Raw genomic sequence first — 22871 nt, forward strand, 5'->3', positions numbered from 1 at the left:
CTGTCTGCACCCTGCGCCGCTGGACAAACCCTACACTTCGTTTATTCAACAGATATTTTTTAGACTGCTTGCTTTGTACAGAGTTCTGTTGTAGATCAGGGGAAGTGAGGAGATGAAAACTGCCTGAAACCTGTTTCCGTGCAGCTTTCGAGATCCATAGGAAGAAAAATGAAGTGCAAATTTGTTCTACTATGGGGCGGAGAATGCGAAGAACCATACTAGAGTTCCAGTTGGAGCGGTGGCAATCCCTAGGAAGGGAAACACTTCCAGGTGACGAGCAGGGGCTAATCTCCAGGAGGACCTGGCGTCCAAGGCACTTCATTGCGTCTTGGAATGTTAACCGTCAATTATTCTAACCTCATCTGGTTATTGCCAGATAAATAAAACAGAATGAACTGATTAAACGGGCAATGAAAATTCTGCTCTAGGAGGTGGCAATCAAGGCTCCCGGGAACACGGCCTCGGCCTCCCTTGGCGATCTTGCCCCAGGGGACACTTGGCAATGTCGGCAGGCATTCTTGGGTCTTCACGACTTGGGGGCGGGGAGGAGGGAGATTGTGTGAGCTCCTGGCGGTGAGTGGGTAGAGGCTGCCGATGCTGCTAAACGTCCTACAGGGTACAGGACACGGCACCCACAGCAAACAATGATCCGGCACAAATGGCAACAGTATCAAGGCTGAGAAACCCTGATCAAAGGGACAGAGACACGCTGTACTCACAGAAGACTGTGGTTTTCAGAGAGAGAGAAAAAAAAAAAGTTTAGCTTCAGGACTGCAACGCGGTTATGAACAATGCTATCACTCCTGTCAGGAGTAATTAGGCTAGCATAACCCAAAAGATTATACAGCCAGAGAAACCTTTCAATTAGGAATTTCCTCTTTAGTAAGTTAGCTCTTTATGTAAGCTTCTTTTATGTACACCAGATAGTAAAAAACAGATGCAAGATATGGTTCTTTGCCCTGGGAAGAGGGGTATGAGTTTTTGGAGGCATATAATTTAATTGCTTCTGAAGATGCTGACGTGGGTGTGAACACTAGAAGGTTAAGTTACCAAATGTTCCCACTTGATTTCACTCTGCTGCTGGATGTATTCAAGAGCAACAAAAGTCACACCAGAAATGAGCCCTCCTATTTTCTAGAGACAAGGTAATCCACTGGAGCAAACTTCACAAGCCTGGCCAGACATGATGGTCACCCGGGAACTTTTTAAGCTCTCCAGGCCCAGACCAGTTAAGTTAGTGCCTTTGGGGAGTGGAAAACAAATGAATCCATCTTGATTTTTTAAAGACTTCTCAGGTGATTTCAATGTGCAGCCAGGTTTGAGAACCAGTGCTCTAGAGCTTTGCTTTTTAGGGTGTCACCCACTGACCAACAGCACCAGCGTCCCCTGGAGCTTGTTAGAGATGCAGACTCTTGGGCTCTACCTGAGACCTACCAGAATCAGAATCTGCATCATAACAGGATCCCCGGGATTGGAGGGGGGGGGGGGGCAACAGCACACTGAAACTTGAGAAGTGCTGCTCTAGAACATACTGCAAATAGTCAATTTGAAACATGTACACATATTGCGGGGGGCCGGGGTGGCTCAGTCAGTTGAGTGTCCGACTTCGGCTCAGGTCATGATCTTGCGGTTCCTGAGTTCGAGCCCTGCGTCGGGCTCACTGCTATCAGCCTGTCAGCGCAGAGTTTGCTTCAGATCCTCTGTCTCCCTCTTCCTGCCCCCCAAAATATACAGATATTTTAATACATACAATCTAAAACAAGGCACACTATGAAGGCATGGGACAGTGCCCCAAAGCTCTAAATAAAACTAATTTTCACTTGATGAGAAATGTTAAATTCATCACTATGGCTGCTTAGGTTTTTCAGAAAATCTTATCTATTTTAATTATGAAAGATCGTAATCATATAGAATAATCACATGTTGTGCTTTTTTTTACATGCGTATCTTCTTAAGAGTAGCACTAGCTGTCCAGTGGCCTGAGATTATCATTCTGGTATTGGGAACCAAATGAGAACCCCACACAACACCTTTTCCTATAACTGAAAAGGTGCCCTCTCAGCTCTATGTTCATATACACAAGGAGGAGACAAGATGAAATGCCATCCAATAGAATCCATGCCAAGCTAAAGAGTTTCACCTTAGTTAACAACACTGACCTGTGCTCACACATATCATGGTAAAACAGTTGTTCTAAATAGTCATATGACTTTATTCCAGGAAGCACAAAATGCTTTAAATTAAAGTAGTCTGGCAGTGATATTTTCGTAGAGAGTTTAGGAGACTTGTTAAAAGTTGGACAGCCAACTCCTGGCTGCCAGACCCTAGATGTCATAATTCATCATTGAATCGTCAAATGCTCTTTCACACTTCCTGTCTTTTAGGACAGATTGATAAAAGGGACAAAAAAAACTTGTAAAAATCCCTGTCATAAAGCCAGCTTTCTTCATCCTAGCCAAATATCCTGTCAACATGTTTCATTAGAGCACCCTTTTCTGGAATAATTCTGCCATGTGAATTTCTGTCCTCTTAAAAAATATATATATATCTTTTTTGCTTCAAATCATACAGAGAAAGAGGTGAGAGAGAAGCGGGTGTAGTGAAATGAGCTGCTGTTAGGAGTCCTGCTGGCTGAATTCAGATCCTGGCTGGTACTATATTTGCTGTGTGATTTGGAGTGAGCCATGGTCAAATCACTCTGGGTCTTAGTTTCCTCGTCCGTAAAGAGGGTCTAATAAAGCCCTTTGTCATGGAATTACTATTAGAAGTAAACAAGAGTATGCATGTAAACGACAGTGCCTTGCATACAGCCAGCAGTCACCAAATATTTCCTTTCTCTTCCCTTCACCTGTTTTCTTTTTAAAAAAAAAAAACAAACCCTCAGGAAGGGGCGCCTGGGCGGCTCCGTCGGTTAAGCGTCCGACTTCGGCTCAGGTCATGATCTCGTGGTCTGTGAGTTCGAGCCCCGCATCGGGCTCTGTGCTGACAGCTCAGAGCCTGGAGCCTGCTTCAGATTCTGTGTCTCCTCTCTCTGCTCCTTCCCATTCTCATGCTCTGTCTCTCAATAATAAATAAACATTAAAAAAAATAAAAACCCTCAGGAAAATGTCATCAGAAATCTAAACATCAGGAGCTGTTCATTATTCATCTTTTAATGCAATGAGCCTGTCACGTTGTCCCATAGACAGTACGTTACACACTGTAAACTTAGCTACGTCTTCTTAAGAATCCAGGCCACTGGCCTCTAACTTCTAGCCCAACTCACAAATCTGTGGGAATAGGAACAGACAGCTACCTGGAATAGAATGAGCTCTTTATGTAAACTTATCTTCTCCTTTTCATGGAAAATGTCCTCTGACTCTTTAAAATGATCCTATGTATTATTTTGATTAATTGCCTACTGTTTAGTGCACAAAAGACTCACAACTGTATTATTAAAAGCCAACTTCGGGGCGCCTGAGTGGCTCAGTCGGTTGAGCGTCCGACTTCGGCTCAGGTCATGATCTCACAGCTAGTGAGTTCGAGCCCCGCGTCGGGGTCTGTGCTGACAGCTCAGAGCCTGGAGCCTGCTTCAGATTCTGTGTCTCCCTCTCTCTCTGTCCCTCCCCCGCTCCTGCTCTGTCTCTCTCCTTCAAAAATAAATAAACATTAAAAAAAAATTAAAAAGCCAACCTAATAAAAGCAAGCATTTAGGACAGAATACAAAAAAAACGTGTGGCTACTGCTAAACAGGTGAAAAAGCAGGAGGAAAGAGCCTCCTGCAGAGAGCTAGAATTGGAGCTAAGGATGGAAGTTTGAACTGTAATTCAGCAGGCAGACAAAAGTCAAAGAAAACCACTGGACAGAAAGAAGAGGACATGGAAAGGCCCAGAGATGTGGAAAAGCTTGGGCCACTGAGGGAACAGAGAGTTTCCCAAGTACAGGATATGGAATGAGAAATGATGGAAAGTGAAAGTCGAGGGGCATCTGGGTGGCTCAGACCGTTAAGCGTCTGACTTCAGCTCAGGTCATGATCTCGTGGTTCCTGAGTTTGAGCCCCGCGTGGGGGGGCAGGGGATGGGGGGGCTGACAGTGCAGAGCCTGCTTCGAATCCTCTGTCTCCCTCCCTCTCTGCTCCTGCCCTCTCAAAAATAAATAAACATTAAAAAAGAAACAGAAAACGAAACTCAAACTCCATCGGGGCCTGATTATAAAGGGCCTGGCAATCTCTGCCAACAGGGTCTGCATCTCTATCCTGGAGGAAAGCAACTTGGATAAGCACACAAGTGAATTCAGAAACCTTGAACACTGGATCTCATGCCTCATAACAGAGGGGTTCTTCTCCCGAGAAGCTCCGAGAGGCTCCCGAAGACCTGAAGCATTACTGCTACCTTATTGCAAAAATCAACCAAAAGCCGGGTACACATAGAGCCTAGGACTCAGCAGGAAGTCTCAGGGCCAAGCACAACACCTGCTACATAGCAGGCCACCTCTCAGATTTCCTGTGAAGTCCCAGCACCTTCTTAAGCATGACGGATTATGGCTGCAATGAGTTTCAACGGAACAGCTGACTCTTTGTCAAGACTCTCCTACGTATTTACTTAGAAGTCTCTCTCTTAGATTTCCCCATGCCTACCACAGGCCTATCATATGTTAGACGCTCAGTAAATATTTGACGAATGAGAACTGACAGTGAAGAAGCCAATTAAGACCATTAAATGCAGTACTTTTCAAACCGTGGGGTATGATGGACTCGTGGGTCGTGAAGCCAGTTCAGTAGCTCAACAGCAGCTTTTTTGAAAAATAAACACTGGGAGAAAATTAGAAAATATCGGCATGCATCCCGTTTTGGGAAAGCAAATACGACTTTGTGAAACTTTGGTTTCTGTTAGATAAACTAACGTGTGTGGGAGTCTCTGTGTGTGTGCGTGTCCCGGATGTCATTGGAAAATATGTGTCCTACTTTGGGTCATGGCAATAAGGTGCTTCCAGCCTGTCTCAGGCCAAGCGGACAAGTTCACCAGAACTTCTGTGGTGCAAACCTTCACAGATACACAGAGGAATCCATCACAGGCCCAGCAGCTGGGGTCTGACGGCAGGGACAGGAGGTGGCCCTTGCACTAACTACCGCACCGCACCCAAACTCCCAGAGCCCCCTGTGCCTGCCTTACCAGCCCACACCTACGCCCTACCTGAGGACTGGGATGCCCATGACCCTGTGGGCTCATCATGTGGTAACCTGTGCCTGCAGCTTGAGAGCTGAGTCCTCCTCAGTTGGGTGTGACATCTGCCTTAGAAGGAGGCCCAAGCTGAGGGGAGAAAAGGTGCCTACCCAGAACTTAAGTCTATTTTCCATGAAAATATATCTTCTTATAACCACACAAGGTTTACTCTTGGCCTTTGATTAGGACTTTTGTACTGACATCTTTGAAAAGGAAAGGGACAAGGACGCAGATTCGACATAGCTTCAACCACTTTATTAACCAGAAACTCAACTGGTTAACAATTAGATCAACAGAGAGCGATATTATTTTCAAATTGGGCCCAATCTCTGTCTTCTGTGTTTGTTGCAATCAATCTTCCCTCCGGGCCTACAGACAAGTTTCTGTCTGAAATCTTAAATCTGGTAACCATAGTAATGAAGCAGAGGGAAGGGGAGATCATGGAGATACACTACAGATACTCCAGCGGGGGGGGGGGGGCACCTCATTTTACCTATTATTTTCCATTTTTCTTTCTTCTATTTTTTTTTTTTTTTTGTAAGAGTTGCTTGCCAGAAGCTAGAGTCAAAGTGCTAGTGAGCAAACAGTTGCAGGGAAGGGAGAAGAGAGCTAGGGCAGAGATGATCTGCAAAACTAAATAATAATCCAGAATAATGGAGCAGAGATTGTGTTTCTGGTTCACTTCCCTGCTTTGCATGTCCTTGGGAGAAGCGCCACGCAAGTGCCTCCTGACGGTTTACGGTGCTCACATGCTTCGGGAACTGCTAATTTTACAATAGAACCTACGGTCCATATTCATTTGAGAAGACCCAGCTTATCGGGATCATTCAAATTCAGAAGGGAATCATGACTGGCCAGAGAAAGCAGGTTTATAGTTTTGCAGAAAATAGGTCTGTTCTGCAGCTGTGGAAAATGAAGTGCTGTCCCACCGAGGTGTCTTTCCTCAGGCTAGGCCTCACTGCCCCTCTGTCAAAAGCGCCTAATGCTTCTCCAGGTCACACCTGGGTGATTTCATCATGACGTCTCTTCAAAGTTGAGAGGAAGGGATCAAGGGCAAGACCAAACATAGAACCAATCCTATTGATTGAGCCCTCAGCTCTGGAGTTTTACTTAGCTCCCTGCAGCGACAACCAGCTCACCAAACCTTGACGCCCAATAGCACTGACTCCTCTCCCTCTGAGCTCCTTTCAGCAGAAATTGAGCACAGGGTGGGAAGAGAAGAATGAAAGAGGTGGCTACTTGGAAGGCTGATATTACTGCTTGCAGCCTCTAGGCGGTCAAAAGGGAATAAAGGTAGGACTCCAGGAACATGGTGTGTTGACCTCCAAAAATACATCCATTCAGTGCCTAATTCTTTATGTAATGTGAGGTTATACGTTACTATTTGGGAGCTTATTTTATATTCTGTTTTACATACGCTATATTAGAATCTTCAAAATTCTAATTTTGAATTAGAAGGGGCTTGCTGCTTAAATGAAACCCTTAGAAATAATAAAATAAAATATTTTGCAAGTCAAAGATAACTGAAAGAGAAAATACACCCGAAACAAACCGTTCCTGTGGGGTTGATTATAATAGAGAAGCATTTCTCAAAATGGATCAGAATGACTAGAAACTTCCAGGAGATCAAGGACGGTCATAGCAGGGCACAGCCTATTGAATATATCTTAACTGCACATGGGTCAGCATCTTCAATGTGTCTTCCTCTTCTAGGCTTCTTATAAGCCTCAGCAATTTTCATACACGATCACAGACTACCACAGTTAGTACGTACATAAATGGTCACCTAGTTGCTTAACCCACACGTTACCTCTATACCCAACATCTCCAACAAATGATTAAACACTTGAATACCTTTAGCAACAAGGAAGTCACTACCTTCCAAGTTGTTGTGCTCCACGTTCAGTCACACAGTTGTTGAAAGTGAGTTTTAACTTCCTTCCACAAATGAGTTGAATTCTGTCCCCTGTAATGTCAACCAGTTGTCTCTAATTAGCAATCTTGGAGCTATTAACATAAGCCAGACTCATCTGTTTCTAAGGTCAGCCTCTCTCTGTTCCTTCTATGGTTCCTCAAGTGGTGTGCTTTCAGGGACATCAGCGCCTTGCACCTTACCCTGCCCTCAAGGCTATCCTGTTTGTATGTCTTACCCCTTTTCCTATCCAATGACCCAAGGACAACAGTCCATAAGCTGGGATATCAATGAAATTCTCTCTTTCTTTTTTTTTTTTTAACGTTTATTTATTTTTTGAGACAGGGAGAGACAGAGCATGAACGGGGGAGGGTCAGAGAGAGAGGGAGACACAGAATCTGAAACAGGCTCCAGGCTCTGAGCTGTCAGCACAGAGCCCGACGCGGGGCTCGAACTCACGGACTGCGAGATCATGACCTGAGCCGAAGTCGGACGTTTAACCGACTGAGCCACCCAGGCGTCCCTGAAATTCTCTCTTTCAAGAATTTGAATGAAGAGTACTCTGATTAGATGATAGTAAGGACTTGAGTTGGCAAGGTTCCCACAGGGTTGAGGCTGGGTTGGCCCAGCTGAAACATGCATAAGTAATGGAAGCTGAAAAGAGAAAAACAGAAATGGGAGAGAACAGCCATGCGAGTTTGGGAATAATCGCATTTCCTGACTTGCTCACTGGAGTTCCTGGGCTGGGGAGCCCTGCTCACACCATCGTCAATATCCTCATCATGACTCTCATCTATTGAATAGTTTTGTATACCAGGCACTGCTATAAGCCCTTAACGTGCACTATCACACTGAATCCTTTCTAAAACCCTGTAAGGAAGATGTCATTATTTCTCTTTTACTGCAGAGGAGACTGAGGCATGTAGAGGACTGAGTGACTTACCCAGCTCCCACACTGGTTAGAGGCAGAGCCAAAATTTGAAATCAGGAGTTCTGGATCCAGAAGTCAGGCTTCTTACCTTTACGGGGCACTGCTTCCCTGTCCTTGGAGATTCATGAGATTTTCTACAATATTTTATATAGTAATTTCTTAAAGAAATTCCCCATTTATTTAAGCAACTGCGAAGCAGGTTTCTGTCTTTTTAAACAAATCCTCCCCGATTAAAATACAGGAAGATTAAAAGATACTAACTCCTGGCCAAATGGCACAGACAGGTGCCTTTGAGCTGCTCTGTAGTTGCACTAGAAAGTAGGCTCAGTTAACAAAATGAGGCTGCCTTTACATCAATCGCTTTTCTGTAACATATCTGTAATACTCTTATGTATCTTCCAGAGGCAGTGCGTTTCAAGGTGCTATTAGACAAACAATGCCATCTAACTTCCCTTTAGTTATTCCAGCCTAACATTACCCCTTCCACAGTATGCTATTGGTCTGTACATTCCTTTACCACAGCAGATATCACATTATATTGGAATCATTTGTGTGTATCAGTGTTTCCCAACCTGGGCACTACGGAAACCTGAAGCTAGATAATTCATGCTTTGCTGTGGGGGAGTGTCCTGTGCATTGTAGGATGTTCAGCAGTATCCTGGCCTCTACCCTCTAGATGCCAATAGCATCGTCTCCCCCATTATGACAACTAAAAAATGTCTCCAGACATTGCCCATATCCCCTAGTGGGTGGAATCACTCTTGGTTGAGAACCACTGGTCCACATGTTCTAACACTCCCCCACCCCAAACAATCCCACACTGACTTCAAGGGCAGGACTCGGTCTCTTTTATCCTAACTTCTTTTCAATGTTTGGTGCATCATAATGCTTAATAGATCTTAATTGAATAAAACTATAGTAACTTGCATTCAAATGCTGTTTTGTACTTATAAGCCTGGAGTCCCTGTATATCTGTATCTGGATTTGGTCAGGAAAACAGAGACACTAATACACTACCAGAACAAGGGGTTTAATATAGATATTAGGGTTTATATGAATATGAGAGTAACTACAGGAATGAAGGTCTAGAAGGCTATAGCCAGAAAAAAAGGACTTGAACCTGAAGCTCTGGGTCGAAAAGAAGGTATTCACAGGGAAATCTGAGAAGCCACCATATCCAGCCTGGAAAGTGAGATCATAAAATGCGGGCCCACAGAAACATCTGTTATTCCACAACGTCTAACAAAGCAGCCTCATCTGACATCCTCAGACTTCCAAAAATAATAGCCTCTGCCTCCCTTCCACTTTTGAAATTTCTCAGATTCCTCTCACGGAGAAACCTTAACCTGGAGCCAATCAAGAAGGGAATTCTGGGAAGTGTAGTTTTCACCAGCTTTAGGCAGGCTCTTGTACAGGAATAGCAGTGGCAGGTAAAAAAAGATAATCCCATAGAGTAATCGTTTTTTGACACTAAGTGTATATATGGAGAGAAAGGGGGAAAGAGAGAGAGAGAGAGAGAGAGAGAGAGAGAGAGAGAGGACAGGAGGGAGGGAGAGAGGGACTGGAGCACATAAACGGTCTGGAGAATTTGGCAGAGTCACAATCATCCAAGTGAGAAAGCAAGTAAATGCTTGATGTGATTTTGTGGCTGCTGCTGTTCTTGTTTTTCGTTTGGCAGAGGGCTCGTCCTCTGATCACCCGTCCCTTTCAGGCTGTGCTCTGTAGACAGTTCCAATGTTCACTTTGTTTGCACCCTGAACAGATGGCAAACTATGTTAATAATCGAACAGCTCATACTCCAGATGGAGGATGTTCCCCTTCATGCTTCTTAGATTTTCGGGTGTCTTCTGAGCATTCTAGCTAGACCAGAATTGACAGAGACTACGAGGAAAGAATTTCCAGACACAAGGCACGGCCTTGCTCTTGAGGAATCGAAACATCACCAGCATGTTATCGATTTCTGAACCACTCTCTAGGACTACAGCTGACATTAAGTAAAAATATTTCTGCTTTATAGATATTGACCCAAAAATCAAACAATTACTTTTAAATAATGGACTTCCAGTCCATTAAAAGTATGGTGCTGTAGGTGAGGTGTGGTCCAAAGTAGAGTGAAGTATGTATTGCACTTTAGAAAATTAGATTCAAAATATACATCGAAAAGACGTATACTTCAGAGACTGTATGGCCCATGGAGTCTCAACCTTTTCACAGAAAAGGTCTGCTGACACCTGGGCTAGAAGACGAGCAGCAGGAGTTAAGGTCTGAGAGGTAACGGGGACATTGCAAGGACTTGTCTTTTACTGAGTGAGGTGAGACCCACTGGAGAGTTTTGAACTGATGAAGATCTGACTTGACTCACATTTTCACAGGATCCCTCTAGTTGCTGCACTGAGAATAGACATTATTGTTGGGAGAGAGGGTCTGGAAGCCAGGGGACCAGGAAGAAGACTATTAAAATAATTCTGGTGGGAACAGTTCTGATGAGCCACCATTGGGTGGCTCAGACCAGAATGTAGCATTGTGGGGAGTAAAAGGTGACTACATTCTGGTTTGGAGATTGGGCTGACTGGGCTTGCTGGTCCTAGGTGTGTTGCAATAGCCCCCTGCAGGTGCAAGGGAGGCTAGAAAATGCAGTCTCCCCATGTGCGCATGTGTGGCCGGCTAAAACAGGGTCTCTTAAGTTGGGGTGATTTTGCAGTGTGTGGCGATGTCCAGGGACATTTTTTCATCGTCACAACTTGGAAGGAAGGGTGCTACTTGCATCTCGTGGGTAGCAGCCAGGGCTGCTGCTAAATATCCTAAAATACACAACACAGCTCCCTACCACAAGTAATTACCTGGTCCTAAGTGTCAATAGTGCTGCAGTTAAAAAGTCCTGAGGTAAAGAGGATCCACCACTGGAAATCTTAGAAAAATGGGTTTTTGTGGATAACTGGGAGTCTTAGCCCAATGCCATCCCTGGGTCCCAACCCCTGGCAAGGCATTTGTAGGCTGTGGCAACATCAGTTCTGGAATCCCAGCTCATAGCACAGCTGAGTTCTGTTTGTCCTCCTTGCCCACTATTTCTCCATTGTTACTGGAGGTGAGCTTTGTCCTGAATAAGAGGCCCAGGGGGCTTTTGTTTTCATATGGAGACTTGTAAACCAAGTCATGTGACCGAGGCAATGAAGGAGACTTTGTGTAATGGTGGCTAAGTGATACACAGGACCACAGTGCAGGTGGTGATTTAAGAGATCTGTGAAAAAAATGTTCCATTAATTAGAATTTCATAAGATAAAACCGATGTTTGGGGAGGACAACAGATCTACAGGAATTTCATTCTCTTCACCAACCCAAATGGATGGCATGTCAGTTCAAATACCCTTAATATTATACAAATACTTCTTAGTCTTTTGCTATGGGAAATAACTGATAAGGTCTAATTTATTTGATGAAATATTTGCATATATCTAATATATACTGTCTTTTCATTTGCCTAGCATTATTATTTTGACTTCCAAATAGATGGATAAATGAAAAATGTTTCTTTGTATTTTGGCATGTTTGTCTATGCCATTTATTTTCTTTGCAAATAAGTATACAGTTTTTGCTAAGATTGTTCATGAGTTTGATCTAAATTTATGTATTTTCACACTATCTGGGCTGCTCACTAGTTTAATGGTGGGCCAAAAAAATGGACAGTGTTTCAAATATAGACCACAAATACCTCTGTTTTATTTATTTATTTATTTATTTGAGAAGGAGAAAGCACAAGGGGGGGTGAGGGGCAGAGGGAGAGAGGGAGAGAGAGAGAGAGAGAGAGAGAGAGAGAGAGAGAGAGAGAGAGAATCTTAAGAATCTGAAGCTCCACGCTCAGCCTGGAGCCCAACACGGGGCTTGATCCCACGACCCTGGGATCATGACCTGAGCCAAAATCAAGAGTCGGCCACAAGGCTATCGAGTCTGTAGTGAGAGGGATAGGGATGAAAGTTCTTTGAGGAATATCGACCCAGAGGCTGCAGAAAGGACTGCGACTGGCAAAGAGAGGGAGATCAACTAAGAGACGATCACTAGCCCCTTCTCTCCCCCGGGGAACATATCCTTTCTGAACCTTTACTCAGAATCAAGAGGATCACTGCAAGCACAGTTACTGAATAACTGTCACAGGACTAGCACTGTACCGGGGGATGGGGTTACAGAGGTGACTTTGCATACTCTCAGGAGTTCACCTTCTGGTGACTGAAGACAATAGTAGAAATCAGCTATCAAAATCCAGAGTTCCTGACTACCTATTCTTTAACATAATTGGGAAGCAAAAATTTTTAAATAATAAAAAGGAAAATTGGAAATGTATTCTAAAAAGCAATAGGTAGCTAAACAGTCTTTTCCAGATTAGGGCAATCATAGATGATTTGCACATTGCCTTGTATATGTCAGCTACATTACCATGGATACCCTCACCAATTCTGGAGACTTGAGGCACATCTGACCACCAATAAATCTTTGTATGTATCTCAAGCATATGTCTTATATTATTCTCTATACCCCCCACAAAAAAACCAAAAAAACAAACAAACAAAAAAAACAAACCAAGGTCTTATTCATCTTTTGGTTCCCATGGTTCTCAAAATAAAGCCCCAAACAGGCAGTGTGGTTTGCAAGGCCCTACATGACCCAGCCCCTGGTCACTTGTGACACCTTGTGTCACTCCACTTTGCCCCTGCATTCCAGGAGCCTTCCTACCCCCTCTCCATTGCAGCAAACCCTCCCATGTGAGACATCTCTCAACTCTGCCTTCACGTCTTTAATGCCTTTGATTTTTCAAGTCTCTAACAAAATGTCACTTTCTCAGGGAATTCTTCTCCTATCTGCCAGATTAGGTCAGGTCCCCCATTAATATAAGCTCGCATAGTACCCTGTACCTATCCTTCAGAGTCCTTATCATAGTTTCTAATTATGTATTCCTGTGATTATTTTATTTACATTTGTCTACATCAAGATTGTAAGCTCCTTGAAGAAAAGAATTTGATCTGTTTTGCTTACCACTGGGTCCCTCGCAAATGACACAGTGCCTGGCATCTCCTTAGGCATTTTCTGTCTGACTACTCAATCTAAAACATCCTCTCTGCCACTCATCTCTCCTAAGTCTCTTACCTTGATTGTTTTTCTTCAAAACATCCATCATATATCCGTGTGTGTGTGTGTGTGTGTGTCTGGGAATATCTTGTATGTGTGTACACATATATGTATATATGTATATGTGGGAGAATGTGTTTGTGGGTGTGCATACATCATTTCTTTCCTTGTTACTGCCTGTTTTCCCCAATAGAATGTAAACTCCAAAAAACCCAAAACTTCACCTTCTTGTTTACTGCTCTAGCCCCACCACATACCCAGCACATAATAGGTCCTCAATGAATATTTGTTGGAAATACAAATTCACGAATGGCAAGTGCTCAAAAAATGAATACCGGAAGGTTCCTTGTGCAAAAATTAATATAGCAATATGATGCACTGAAAAGAGATGCTCCAATGATAAGTTTTCTTCTGGAAAAATTGCTATGGACTGTCTGCCAGAAGGACACTTTTACAGTTTTCATTCATTTTACCACAACTCATTAATCAACAAAGGGTCATATTTGGTTTACTTTACTTTAAATTTGTTGTTCTGCCAAGTTCAGTCAGAGTCTTCATCCATAATCTTAAATGAAGCTATTTGGGGTTTGATAGGGAAAAATTCATAAAACTCAAAGACTTCCAGAGTCTTTGGAATCAGACAGTTAGGGGATCAGAAAGACTTGGATTTGAACCTCAGCTTCAACATTAGTAATATAATTTGGGGAAGTCACATGACTTTCCCCAGTCTCGGTTTCTCCTGAAAGCATGTGATTTCCATGGTCAGTTTGGTGATAGGACTGACTGTGGTTTTAAGTGCTTAATACATAGTTATAATCAATAAATTATACTTATTTATTATTCGTATTGATCCCCAAGCCCCTGTGACACAAAGGAGGAAATTGAGGCTGCAAGACTTGAGAATTTCTCAAGGCCATCCCTGCCACCCAAGTCCAGGTAATAGAAATCAGCAGGCCTTACAGCTAAACATTATCCAACCTTCATTTGCTCAGGGGACTTTTTTGGTGAACACCTGCTGGGTTTTGGACTCACAGTGTTTTCTAAGGAGGGCCAGAGCCTCCATTATGTCCCCGTATTGATCGAGGCTTACTACATACAGCCTTCAGTTCCAGCTGAGCCCTTTCCTGTTCCAACAGAAGAGAGCCTCGGTCCAATCAAAGAATCTGGGTGAGAAATGTGATGGAAAGAACTTTCCCCTACACCAGTTTTTAGGAATCCTTTTCTTTCCTCCTTTCTAGGGTATAAGAGAAAAATTGGAACCATGAGCTCCACTAAAATCTTTCATTTTATAAATGCCATGTCCTTTAATTATATCGAAATCATTCGCTTCTGACGAACAATTCGCTACATTGCAATTCTGGTGAGCTTTAGGTCCAATTTCACATCTAGACAGGAGGTATTACAGACACGGAAATGAGTAAACTTTACAGTAAGTAAAAGTGAGGCCTGAATTAAATAAAATAATAAATCTCAAATGAGTTGCATGGTGCCATGGCAGTGCTTCATGCGGCAGGACAGGACTTAAGGAGATTTTCTAGGAGTGGGATATAGAAATTGAACATATTGAAGCTTGGGATGATTCATTTTCTGTGGGAATTTAATCAGGGCATAACCAAAGAGAGTGAGCTAGAAGTATTTACTGTTCAAAGTTACTGAAGATGGTGGGTCAGCAGCAATACTTAACTAATCGGTTTCCCGGCTAATTAGAAGAAGTGGAGACTATCTGAGTAAGATTCTTTCCTTACTGGGAAGATCTGATTCTCCCTGTGAATATGTTCAACTGAGCTGTGCCTACAGATTGCTCTTTATTTTAGCGTCAGCTTATCCCTGACTCAAGCTCATCTCCTTCTTACCCTCATATAGGAATCCTGCCATATTACCATAACATTTTATGCTGAACCTGTTATAAAGGCAATTAGTCATTCATTACAACACAGAAACTCAAATTGTTGCAATTATGTTTTCTGAATCAAAACCATACCGTTTGATGTGGAGAATTTAAGGTTCTGTATTTAAAATGCGTCGGATGAGTCATAACGGTGAATAAGAAGACCCTTAAACTAGCATTCGTATCCCCTGCATATGAAAAATTAAATGGATAACTCCTACCTACGACAAATTTATCTTTTGCGATGGAGGATTTTAAAGAATGGATTTAATTAGCTGTAACTATGCTCACAAGCATACTTGGAAGTACCGCTGAATGAATGAGGAAAGTATTTTTAAGAGCAGAAAAAAACCCTCTTAAAATTCCCTTTTGTTCATTACGCAACAAACGTTTATTAAGCACCCACGGTTTGTTGGGTACCGGACAACATAATGAGAACCCAAGCTGGCATCATTCTACTCTAGCTCTGGTCTTTCCTCGGATGAGTTCATCTCTTCAGCTGTCCATTCACAGTATGTGAGGCAAGACTATAGAAACTAAATGAATGAGTCAGTCTGAAAAGAAACATGGATGTGGGTATTTAGGTTTCCTTTTGTTCTGCGTGCTAAAGCAGTTTACTAGCTAACCACCTTTCCTGTTGCTTCAGGGATCCAGGAATTTAAAAAGAATCTTATCTCATGTAGGCAGTGAACTATATGCTTAATCGTGAGTTTCTAAATGTTTATAGAGGTGAGGACAGCAATTTGCAAGATTCTACAGATATGGAAAGGAAAAACAGCACAGTAAATTTAGGCAGATAAGGGGAAATGTACTTTGAGGAATAGTTTCCATTATGAAAAGTAATTTTAGACTTAATAATATAGAATAGTTTCCGCATTTTAGAGCTGGACCTTAGAGCTCATCGAGGCCACTGGTTTCCAACCTTCTGCATCAGGGTCACTGGATTTTAAATCGCCCTAGAGATTCTAATTCATTTGATCTGGAAGGAGTTAGGAGGCGAGGCAGGCATGCATATACTTGTAAAAGTTCCCCAACGGTCAAAGCTGAGGCCCATAAATCTAGTCCAGCCTTGATATTTTTGGTATGAGATCCCTGAGGCCTTTAAAAAATAAAGAGCTTGCTTAAGATCAACAGCAGCTTACAACCCTTGGAGCCTGAGCTAGAACCCAAATATCCAAATTCCCGTCCGTATCTCTCTTTACTAAACCAACTGACACAGTTTCTACTTCTCTCACTCAGTAGTTGAGATCTAATTACCAGTTGGTAATAGAAAGTCAAGACTGCCTATAACCCATGTGACTCCTAAGTCCCCTCCCTCTAATGACCTGTGTGCTTCCTTTCTTGCTAAGGACCGAATAAGTCTTCTGATAGCACTGCAATGCTTAATATATCTATTCCATATTTAAAAATACCTTTTTAAATACTTCATTTAGAACTTCATTCTTTATTTTTTTATGTTTATTTATTTGTTTTGAGGGGAGGGGCAGGGAGAAAGGAAGAGAGAGAATCCCAAGCAGGCTCTGCACTAAGAGTGGGAACTCTATCCCACAAACTGTGAGATCGCGACCTGAGCCAAAATCAAGAGTTAGACGCTCAACCGACTCAGCCACCAAGGTGCCTCTACGATTCACATTTTAAGGCAAAGAAAACAGATTCAATATTTGAATCTGAGTCCAATTAAAGTCTTCATTATTGAGCTTATATAGATAGCTGGGCACATGAAAGTACTCTAATGTCAGGCTCAGTTTTCTTAGCCAGTTACCTTATATGATAACACCTTGAGGTTGAACACTTCCAGTGGGTTCTGAAAGTTCCATGCACGTAGGGCTCTTATCCAACTTCATCAACTGTTTCTGAGTGCCTAGCAAAATGCCCGCCATAGACTCAACACTCAATAATTCATTGTTGCATGAGAAATTCCTTAATACATTTTGTTAAGAAATAAGACAGAGTATCTTGAACCAACTTGTATAGGACAATCCCATATAAATAAAAGTACTGAGATGATTTTATAAAGGTAGTTTTACAGTTACTTTATTCTAAGAGCTCTAGTGTGATTTTCCTGATAAAAATTTGTCCTTGCTGTACCACTTGAATTACAGTTGGGCTCTCATTCATATCATGTTAAAAGTACTTCACTCAGGGGCCGTCTGAGTAGCTCAGTCGGTTAAGCATCTGACTCTTGGTTTCAGTTCAGGTCATGATCTCACAGTTTGTGAGTTCAAGCCCCATGTAGGGCTCTGCACTGACAGTGTGGAGCCTGCTTGGGATTCTCTCCTTCCTTCCTCTCCTTCCTTCTCTCTCTCTGTCTCTCTCTCAAAATAAATAAATAAACATTCAGTATATCTTTTATATGTGGCTTAAGGCACAACTGATGTGCAATAAAAACTCATGAAATAAAATTAATACCAAGTTCTCTTGTGTTTTGGGAAACATAACCATTGTTATTATCTGGCAAAATAAAAAGTGCAGTGCCTTTGGTGATTCCCAGGGGTTGTACAGTATTGTGGAAGGCAGTGAATTAGTTTCCAAAGAAGATTCAATCGATGGTTATTTAGAACTAAACTTTTATTAAGTAGGTCATTTCAATTCCACTCTTTTGACTCCACCATTTTGACCCAACCACACACCAAGATTCCATACGTTTGACTCTACTAAGGCTATCTGCACTTTACCCTGAGGTTATACTTTTTCAGTCTTTTATCTAATTCACGTTGAAATAATCAACACAAAACACCACTGACATCTGCTAAAATGACCCGTGTTTAAATATGGTAGAGATAACTAACAAAAGAATCAATGATAAAAATTCACACTAGAAAACAAGTGTTGGTGAGGATATGGAGAAAAGGGAACCCTCAGGCACTGTTGGTGGGAATGCAAACTGGTGTAGCTGCTCTAGAAAACAGTATGGAAGTTCCTCAAAAAGTTAAAAATAGAACTACCCTATAATCCAGCAATCACACTACGATGTACCCAAAGAATACAAAAACACTAATTCTTAGGGATACATTCACCTCTATATTTATGGCAGCATTATTTACAATAGCTAAATTACGGAAGCAGCCCAAGTGTCCATCGATTGATGAATGCATAAAGAAGATGTTGTGTACACACACACACAATGGAGTATTACTCAGCCATAAAAAAGAACGAAAGCTTGCCATTTGCAACGACATGGATGGAGCTAGAAAGTACAATGCTAAGTGAAAAAGTCAGTCAGAGAAAGACAAATACCATATAATTTCACTCATATGTGGAATTTAAGAAACAAAACAAATGAGCAAAGGGAAGACAGACAGAGAGAGAGAATCAGATCAAGAAACAGACTCTTAACTGTAGAGAACAAACTGATGGTTCCCAGAGGAGGTATGAGGGGGATAGGTGAAATAGGTGATACAGATTAAGGAGTACGCTTATCGTGATGAGCAATGAATAATGTATAGAATTGCTGAATCACTGTATTGCACACCTGAAACTAATATTGTATACTAACAATATTAGAAAATAAAACAATTTTAAAAATTGGATCACCTAAAAAAAATCGACACCAGAAAAATCAGTCATGGTCAAAATATTCAACACCACATAGTGGATGTTTAATCTCTGATATATAACTGAGATCAACTAGAAGACCAGAGGGGAAACAGGTATGCATATAAGGGGTTAATATTAGATCTAATATTAACCTTAAAGCCAATGTTAATGGAAGGAACTAGGCTGTGAATGGGCCACAAAACTAGAAGTTCCTAGCTTAGGGCCAGGTACACAGCAGGGATTCAGTAAATGATTTTGTGAATGAGTGAATGAAGCGTGAATGAGTAAATGAACAAATGGTGCTCTACATGGAGTATAAAATTGGGATTTGGAGACTTGGCTTTAAAATAGTTCATTCAGGGGGCGCCTGGGTGGCTCAGTCGGTTAAGCGGCCGACTTCGGCTCAGGTCATGATCTCACGGTCTGTGAGTTAGAGCCCCGCGTCGGGCTCTGTGCTGACAGCTCAGAGCCTGGAGCCTGTTTCAGATTCTGTGTCTCCCTCTCTGTGACCCTCCCCTGTTCATGCTCTGTCTCTCCCTGTCTCAAAAAATAAATAAACGTTAAAAAAATTAAAAAAAAAATAGCTCATTCAGGGGCGCCTGGGTGGCTCAGTCGGTTAAGCGTCCAACTTCGGCTCAGGACATGATCTCACTGTTTGTGAGTTCGAGCCCCGTGTTGGACTCTGTGCTGACGGCTCAGAGCCTGGAGCCTGCTTTGGATTCTGTGTCTCCCTCTCTCTCTGCCCCTCCCCCACTTGTGTTCTGTCTCTCTCTGTCTCTCAAAAATGAATAAATGTAAAAAAAAATTTTAAATAGTTCATTCAAAGTTATGGATTAATAAACCAGATTTGGGGAAAGTCAGTGCTGAATATAATGTGTTTCTGTTTGTTAATTAATTAAAATGACCACAAAGTCATGATTCTTACTCTTAATCTCTCAGCCTGAAATTTAATGAACTGTATCTGTTCCATGAATAATTGAGTTGAACTTGAAAGAGAATTCCACATTCCCAAAGCCTCCCACACTACCAGTTAACTGTGATTTATCCTTTTACTTCTGAAGAATTTTAAGCATCTTCCATCTGATTTGACTGACAACCAATCTGTGCTTCCTCTGTCTTTATTCTCCCAGGAAGAAGATGTTACTCGTGAAAGTCGTTTTAATTTCAGTGGTTATGGGATGGGTCACTGCCTCCAAGTGAAAGATGGAACAGCTGTCAAGGCCACACCTGCCAACCCGCTCCCACAACCCCCAAAAGATGCAGATGCCATCAAGAAGAAGTTTGTGGACCGGGCAAAAAGGATTGACACGATATCTCGAGCTGCCTTCCCATTGGCCTTCCTCATTTTCAACATCTTTTACTGGATCACATACAAGATCATTCGGCATGAAGATGTCCACAAGAAATAGATGTGCCCTTCGGACCCTGGACTTTCTTGCCTAATTGTTGTGCTTGTAAATACACAGTGAAATTGTCTTTTTATCACTTTGACAGAGGAGATGACTAAGGGAGGGGGGGGGGGGAGATCATGAGGGCAGGTTTCCTGGCACGTACATGAATAAAGATAAGTTATCTGGGCAATGATGGAAAATGTTTGCACAAAATTAAGGTGTTGCAGAATCACATGAGCATAATTCCCTTCATAGTCTTTAGCATTGTTATTTCAGGTGATGTATTAATTAGACAGGATATGCAAGGTCAAGTGCTTGAGAGCTATTTGGTTTGGTTTTGACTAATTCTGGTACTGAAAAGTTAGCTTAAAACACACACACACACACACACACACACACACACACACACAGAAGGAAAATGCTTACCATCTGACCATAGTGACTAGCCTATAGTGAGTTGAGGACCAAACTTTTTCAGGAAAATGCTGCCTCGTTTTTAAAACAAGTACCCTGAGCTACGTTCTTTATGGTGTCTGTAATTAGTGTTTCACCCGAGAAATCCTTTTGTGGGTTGTAAATTATTTCTATTTATTGAGAAAACAACAACAAAAATTAAGCACCAACCACAAAGAACAGATTTCTACTTTACTGTCCGTGTAGGTGTGCAATTTAATATTATTTTTTGTTCCTCAGTGTAATTTGGGGGTTTAAACTGTGTATTGTGTAATTGATTTGATAGTATACCCTCTTAAAAATAGATGCCCATCTTATTTTAGATCCCAATCAGCACACTGTATTTTTTTTGCTTTGACTATATTGACATGCGACTTTAACTGCTCAAGTGTCACTTAGCCATTGCAGCCTCTCGGCCACAGTATTTATGGAGATGGTATGTCCTGAACGGTGTAGCTCATATTAGCTTGAACTTTCCATTTCTGCTCTCATTGTAGGTGTAACTACTAGTCCTAATGTCAAATGACCATGATTTCTACTGTCAATCCAAGTGAATATCGTTTTAAATATCCTTAATTAACTTACAGAATTTTAAAATTGTACTGTGATTTTCATAACCCGTTGCCTTTTTGGTACCAGAGCTACGTGGTTTGAATCCTGGCTACATGTTTTAAGTAAGAAAACAAATAAAAGACGTATTTTTGCTTACTCAGATAAAAGACAACCTGTAAAAATATAATGAGAAACTTAAATTTTACATGTGCTGTAAAAGGGATTATTAAAAAATATTTGTTCAATTTCAATAAAGCTAAGTGTGCCACAAAACTTCCCTAAGAGTCTTTCAATTTTTGCACTACAATGTGAATAATTTACATGACAATGGTCACCTGCATTTTTGTTTCTGGTCTTCCTTGTGAGCTTAAAGCACTTATAGCCATTACACTATGTTCTAATTTAATCGGAGCTTATAGTGTCCCCAAGAAGAAAGAAAAAAGAAGTCATTCTCATTGTAGAAACAGAGAAATGGGGATGTGGAACTATTGGTAGTCACTGTGAGCAGAATCTAGTATTGGATACTTCATACGAGACATGAGAAAGTTCCAAAGAGCACTGAGGAATCATGAAATCTCAAAGTGGAAAGAAATTTAAAAGAACAACCTGTGCACTTAGCCATTCTGATTTTGTCAGGAATGGAGTTCCATGATGAAAAAACAATTCTGAAAACCTCAGTGAAGTCCAGGTAATTCACCTTGACCCTTGCAGACTTTCCTTAACCAAAGATATCCATCAGAATACTTTCAAGAAGTAGATTCATAAGTAGATGTTTATGGCCTTTTAAACCTCTTCAAATATTGAACCATTTCCACAGAGAGGAATATTGCAGAATGGCTAACAGGAGGAATTCGGGAGATAGGGAGACTAGCTTGGCCACCTATCAACAGTGTGATCTTGGGTAGGTTGACCTGACTTTTCTGAGTAGCTCCTGTTTCATAGAGTTTTAAGAGGAAAAACTGAGAAAAATACAAGTAAAGCCATTATCTCAGTGTCTAACACAGTAAATCCTCAATAACTAAGAGGTAACAATAATTATTATTGTCATGAATAGTATTACTTGTCCACTGAGCAAGAAGCTTCACAATTCCTCACTTTGGCAAGGTTAATGCTATGTTTTTTGTATCATTCCTAAAACATTATTTCTGTCTTATTGTTCATTCCTTTACAAACAAGGCAAAGTCTTTGATGGGTCTCATTTCTCTTCCTCCCACTGAAAATAGTAAATTGAGGCTAAAATGCTTCCCAAACATGGGCCTGACTCCATAAGAATTCTAGGAAGAGCCCTGATATTGCATATGGAGCGATGAGGAGGCACCTTGGGAGATAATCCTAAGCTAAATGATCATGTCTAATCTATGTATGTACCATATAATTTTGGGGGGGTGGTTCCCCACATCAGACAATTTTAAAAAGACTCACCTCTAAACATATCTGCCACCCATTCAAGCAGGCAAAAACATACTGGATGGCAAGAGGGATTCTTGACTCTTCTCTGATTCTAGTCTATGTTCAGTGGAAAGAATTCTTTGGTGAACTGATTTGAGTTATAGAAATAAGATAAAATCTCAGAGAAAAGATTTTGAGAGCTGCATACTCTGGCAAAATAGATAATTCCCCTGTAATGTTATTGGAGATTTTATTTAGGACATTTTTTTTTCACAATGGTATTTGAAGGAAAATAGTTCAAGAATAAAATCATGGTGGGGTGCCTGGGTGGCTCAGTCAGTTAAGCATCCAACTCTTGGTTTCAGCTCAGGTCATGATCTCACAGTTCATGAGTTCAAGTCCCCCACCAGGCTCTGTGCTGACAGTGTGGAAGGGCAGAGAGAGAGAATCCCAAGCAGACTCCGCACTGTCAGTTTTCCCCAAACCGAAGGTAGTGTGT

At 41.7% G+C, this 22871-nt stretch overlaps 1 protein-coding gene across 2 annotated transcripts in view; it reads left to right on the plus strand.

The window, feature by feature from the left end:
* GLRA2 (glycine receptor alpha 2) overlaps positions 1-19996 on the plus strand; it is a 183464-nt gene extending 163468 nt beyond the window's left edge. For both annotated transcript variants that reach the window (XM_049643470.1, XM_049643469.1), the window contains exon 9: positions 19718-19996. In XM_049643470.1, coding sequence (XP_049499427.1) covers positions 19718-19996 — 279 coding nt within the window. The remainder of the gene's footprint in view (positions 1-19717) is intronic.
* The last annotated feature ends 2875 nt before the right edge of the window (positions 19997-22871 follow it).

Source organism: Panthera uncia, chromosome X (genome assembly GCF_023721935.1).
Source record: "Panthera uncia isolate 11264 chromosome X, Puncia_PCG_1.0, whole genome shotgun sequence".
NCBI classification, from domain to species: Eukaryota; Metazoa; Chordata; class Mammalia; order Carnivora; family Felidae; genus Panthera; species Panthera uncia.